General features: G+C 51.6%; 1 protein-coding gene across 1 annotated transcript; it reads left to right on the forward strand.

Annotated features, from left to right (window-relative positions):
- The first annotated feature begins 3299 nt into the window (after positions 1-3299).
- Positions 3300-4346, forward strand: LOC103915408 (loricrin-like). The gene is made up of 2 exons (XM_009322218.1): positions 3300-3660; positions 3694-4346. The coding sequence occupies exons 1-2, from the start codon at positions 3300-3302 to the stop codon at positions 4344-4346; spliced, it is 1014 nt and encodes a 337-aa protein (XP_009320493.1).
- Positions 4347-5437: the final 1091 nt, after the last annotated feature.

Genomic DNA, 5437 nt, shown 5'->3' on the forward strand with positions numbered 1-5437 from the left:
GTGAGCATCTGTGTTGGTGGTGGTGGTGGTGGAGGAGGAGGAGGTGGTGGTTCATGTCATCAAAGCCAAGGCCCCATCTGTATTGGTGGCGGAAGCAGTGGTGGCGGTGGTGGAGGTGGTTCGGGCCACCAAGGCCAAGTCCCCATCTGCATTGGTGGTGGTGGTGGTGGAGGAGGCGGTGGTGGTTCGTGTCATCAAAGCCAAGGCCCCATCTGTATTGGTGGCGGAAGCAGTGGTGGCGGTGGTGGAGGTGGTTCGGGCCACCAAGGCCAAGTCCCCATCTGCATTGGTGGTGGTGGTGGTGGAGGAGGCGGTGGTGGTTCGTGTCATCAAAGCCAAGGCCCCATCTGTATTGGTGGCGGAAGCAGTGGTGGTGGTGGTGGAGGTGGTTCAGGCCACCAGGGCCAAGGCCCCATCTGCATTGGAGGTGGCAGCATAGGAGGAGGAGGAGGAGGAGGTGGTTCAGGCCACCAGGGCCAAGGTCCCATCTGCATTGGAGGTGGCAGCATAGGAGGAGGAGGGGGAGGTGGTGGTGGTTCAGGCCACCAGGGTCAAGGATCCATCTGCATCATTGGGGGAGGTGGCTCAGGCCACCAGAGCCAGGGATCGTCCTCTTATGGAGGAGGTGGTGGTGGAGGAGGTTCGTCCAGTTCTGGAGGTCTGTCCATTCAACAGCAGACCCAGCCAATCTCCTGGCCACCACAGACTAAACACAAGTAGTGTCTGCAGAAGGGACTCTCAGATCAAGAAAGCCCAAGATACAAAAATGCCTCACGTTTCTTTCTCTATTAAATTTAAGAATATTTGCATTATTCCTTTCTCCTCTTCCTTGGGATTTTTCTGTTCAGCTCTCCAGCTGACCAGAACCTCTGGTGTTGCGTATCAGTAACTTCCAGCCAGCGTTGTTTCATATGTCTGTTACTTGCCTCAACTTTCTAGTGCTTGCACAAGACAATAAAACTTGCAGTTCTAGAGAGCTTCAGTGTCTGAGTGGTTGGATTTTGCTTTATACCATGACGTTTGCATTATTTTCGTTATTATGTTTTTATTCTGAGCTGATGCTGTTGTAATAAAGCTCCAGAGCACAAGTGCATTGAAAACCCACCTGTAGAAGAGATGCTGGATTCACTAAATATTCTTAGTTCATCTTTTAATGTCTGCCGCTACTCGTGATCCTGACGTTTGCCCATCAGATAGGGTACCACAAAGTTAAACATTGCAGTCTCTCTCTACCTCATCAAAATGTCATGCAATGCCCAAGGAAGTTTTAAATGAGTTAGGAGAGGAAAGATGCAAAAACTCTAGTACAAAGGATTACAAGGTACTATTACAGGCGTGAAGCTGAGGCCCTTGTACGTGCATGGTGCAGGAGCTTTTGGTGCTCATAGCTGCACCAAGCAGCTGCGGAAGAGAAATGAAGGGTCTCTCCAACCCTTACTCCAGCGCTGAACCCCTAGTGGAGCCAGCGGCAGGGACAGGACGTCAGAAAGCCCCTTCCAAAGGCTGAGATGGAACTCAGCCTGGAGTAACTAGGGATCTCCTCATTCCCACAGGAATAAAACACAGCTCCGGGTATGAGTCTTCAGAGAGAGTTTCCCTATGGGAAGTGATTTCTTTGATGTGGTATATTCTGGCAATTAGCAGGGAAAGGAAAATAAACCTTCTCTGCCTGAACTATTCTATGTGAGGCAGATGACAGATGCCTGGAAGTGTCCCAGAAGAGACAGGAGTGACCCATACTTATAGCGGGTAAAAGAGCTTCAAGTTTATGTGTCCCTCTACCTTCTGTCCTCTCCCCCTTGGGGACCCCAGGGATGCAAGCATTCTTAGAACATGTCCGGATGAGCTCCTCCAGCCAGTGCTGCCACTGGAACAGCAGAGTTGCCTGGGATTTTATTATGGAAAGTCATAAGGTACTAAAATACCAGTGACTGGGAACTACACGAACACTGCCGTTGCCTGCACGGTGCTAACAGAAAGCTTGGGGTCCCACTTCAAGGAGGTGGGAGCATTGCAGTTGAATGTCCCTGCACTCAGAAATGGCCGAGGACCAAGAAAGCAGAGGCTCTCAGGGTGACAGCAGGATCGTAGGGCATCCTCATCTCTTATTGCTTCTTCAGAAACAACAGAGCCATGTCCCAAACTGGGATGAATTCATTCTTTTGGTTAATATCCATCAAGATGCTGATACACAGGGTGGATGTTGGATCTGGTACCCTCTGCCTACAGCACTTCAACTCCTCCCGCCCAGAGGCAGTGTAAAGCCTGCCTGACCTCTGTACTGTCCATAGTGGTGCACTCAAACAAAAATCATGATCAACACTTCACTGGTGTAGTGGGGAAGTCCAGGCATGTGAGATTCCTTTGCTGCCCCAGCAACAGCAGTCCTACCCAGTGGAGCCCGCTCCATTCCCCTGGGCATCTCCATAGTCTGTAACACACAATAAACACAAGTCTCCACAGCCCCTTCTGCTGTCAGTCACCACCCCCGCAGCATCTCCCAGCTCGAGTGGAGGGTGCTAGCTAGAGTCCCACAATCCTACCTTGAAAGTCAACCATGGCAGCTGAGCTCACATGTGATACCCGCAGCCAAACTGCAGGTAGCCTAGGAAGTGATGCACTAGAGAGGCATTGATCTGATTCGATGAGTCAGGACCAGTGGGCTGAAGGAGGACAGTTTGTTTAGTAAATAAACCTATCACCATTCCTTTGGATGCCTCACTTCCCACTCAGGAAAACTAGGAACAGTATAAAAGTTGCTGGATCTCACAGTGCTTCATTCGCTCAGCTTTGCTCTGTTGTACGCGTTGTCAGAGCCAAGAAGGGTAAGTCCATTTCTGCCAAAGGGAGCAATTCTTCTCTTACTTTCATGCTTGCAAAACATAAATGCACGGGTAAAGTACACCCGATGGGTGGTGGCTTGAAGGGCGGGAAGGTTGCTTTGATGAATTTAAATTTCCTGTGGATGTCAGAAGAAGCAGGATCATGCCGTGCTACTGAAAGTCATGTCTTTCATCAGTATAGAGATCGAGATGGAACAGCTATGGGATAAAAGACTTCAAATGATGCGTTGATTAACTTCAGCAATCTGGTAATCTCCTGTTAGCAAAAGGCTCTATCTGTGACTGGGATCCATGGAGAACAAAGTGCTTAGAAGAAAGGAAGTTCATTGGTTCTGGAGACTGTCTGCCAATGTTGTGGGGCTGTACATGGGTCCTTCTGGCTGGGGGAAATTCTCGTGACGGCAGTGCCTGCTCGTGAGTAAAAATCACTGTTTCTTGCAGGTTCCCTGCTCAAAGATGTGCTCCAGACAGACCTCCGGAGGCTGCCATGAAACATCCTCGCAGTCCAGCGGATGCCACAGCGGGGGCTCCTGCTGCCACGGGGGCAGCTCCTCCAGCTACCAGGCACAGGGCTCCTCCTGCTGTGGCGGCTCAGGCTCGGGCAGCTATGGCGGGGGCAGCGGGGGCTCTGGCAAGATCATTGTCAGCTCTGGCGGAGGAGGAGGAGGCTCATCAGGCTGCTGCAGTGGGGGCTCCTCAGGCTACGGCATGGGAGGAGGGTACAGCGGTGGCAGTGGGGGATCAGGCCAGAAGATCATTATTAGCTCAGGCGGAGGAGGAGGCGGCTCATCAGGCTGCTGCAGTGGGGGATCCGGTGGTGGATCTTCAGGAGGCAAGATCATAATTGGAGGTGGAGGTAGTGGGGGATCCTCTGGATGCTGCAGTGGAGGATCCAGTGGTGGGTATTCCGGATCAAAGAGCATAATTGGAGGTGGAGGTAGTGGGGGATCCTCCGGGTGCTGCAGTGGGGGATCCAGTGGTGGGTCTTCAGGAGGCAAGATCATAATTGTGGGTGGAGGCAGTGGGGGATCCTCTGGATGCTGCAGTGGGGGATCCGGTGGTGGGTCTTCAGGAGCAAAGATCATAATTGGAGGTGGAAGCAGTGGAGGGTCATCCGGATGCTGCTCTGGGAGCTCCTCAGGCTACGGCATGGGAGGAGGGTACAGCAGTGGCAGTGGGGGATCGGGTCAGAAGATCATTGTGAGCTCAGGTGGTGGGGGAGGTGGCTCATCTGGATGCTGCAGTGGGGGATCCAGTGGTGGGTCTTCAGGAGGCAAGATCATAATTGGAGGTGGAGGTAGTGGGGAATCCTCTGGATGCTGCAGTGGGGGATCCACTGGTGGCAGTGGCGGTTCCTCGGGCCACACAATCATCATCAGCTCTGGAGGCGGCAGCGGAGGGTCCTGCCAGTCCACGCAGCAGAAATGCCCTATTGTCATTCCCAACGTCGGGTGCCATCAGACCAAGCAGGCCTGCCACTGGCCCCCCAGCCACCAGAAGTAACAGCCACAGGCAGCCCCGCTTCTCAGCAAGAACAGCCCTGCCTCTGTCTTCCAAGTTTGCTTGTTTCCTCCCAGCATGTGCTCTTCCCTTCTCTTCCCTTGATGCTGCATCCCTGTGCTGTGAACTCCCAGATGGCTCTTCTCACCCATCTATGTGAAGGGAAATAAAAATTACTCTGTACAGAAAGAGCTGGTTTTGCAAGGTTGCTTTCATCCTTTGTCAGTCCCGTTTACTTTCAAAACGTGAATAATACGTCAAATACATTCAGCTGTGAAATCTTCTTCAGCCTGCAGTGCCAGAGCAGACGGGTGTTAACACATCTTGCTTGAGAGACCTTGTTGCTTAAGCAGATGATCTGTGTCCCTCTTCCAAATAATGTCCACCGAGGCTGCAACTTCAGCCTGGGGAACAGCTCCACCTTGGTTTCCCCTTCCCAGAGAAGGAAGCAGACCACAAGCTCTGGATTTCACTGCAGGGATTTTCAGTGCAGACAGCAGCATCCTTTGGAAATACAGTCAGGTTTTTAGGTATTCCATTTCTCTAGATTTATCACAAGAAAACAATTAATTTTGGTAGGCAACATTCAGCAGCATTTGTGCTGAAGTCCACAGCAAGTCCTTCGGAACACGGTGTGGTTACAGTCTTGCATTCAGTAGATTTTAAAGCTAGAAGGATTTTTTGTCCCTCTCACATACACAGCTGGTAGGCAGGAGACAGAATTAGGAGTAAAAGGGATCATCGGCCATGCAAACGCTTGAGGCGTCATGACTGACTGGATTCTGCCTTTTGCAGAAAAATTGGAGAGTTCCTCTTACACCAGTAGTATCTTCATCGTGTCCTACGCTGTCAACGTTAGCATTGCTGTGCATGAAGGAAGCTGCTGGGAAAAAGGATTGTAGGATCTGGCCAAGATTTTTCTCTCTCTCTCTCATAAGAGTGCACACCAAGGCACCATCCATTGAGGTCTTTGCAGTGATGAGACTGAAAGATAATGTGACGTGCCAGCCCATCCTGAGGGGGGCCTCAGACAGACCATCAAAAAACAGGCAGCATGGCCCAAATGGGGGGCAGCTGCCGCCATGAAGTCTTTT

Source organism: Pygoscelis adeliae, unplaced genomic scaffold (assembly GCF_000699105.1).
Source record: "Pygoscelis adeliae isolate BGI_AS28 unplaced genomic scaffold, ASM69910v1 Scaffold704, whole genome shotgun sequence".
In the NCBI taxonomy this organism is placed as follows: Eukaryota; Metazoa; Chordata; class Aves; order Sphenisciformes; family Spheniscidae; genus Pygoscelis; species Pygoscelis adeliae.

Bases quoted from the DNA above. Each gene is read 5' to 3' on its own strand.
- LOC103915408 (XM_009322218.1), top strand. From the start codon at position 3,300: ATGTGCTCCAGACAGACCTCCGGAGGCTGCCATGAAACATCCTCGCAG. The intron at 3,661-3,693 runs GTGGATCTTCAG...TCATAATTGGAG, and splicing joins CTGCAGTGGGGGATCCGGTG to GTGGAGGTAGTGGGGGATCC.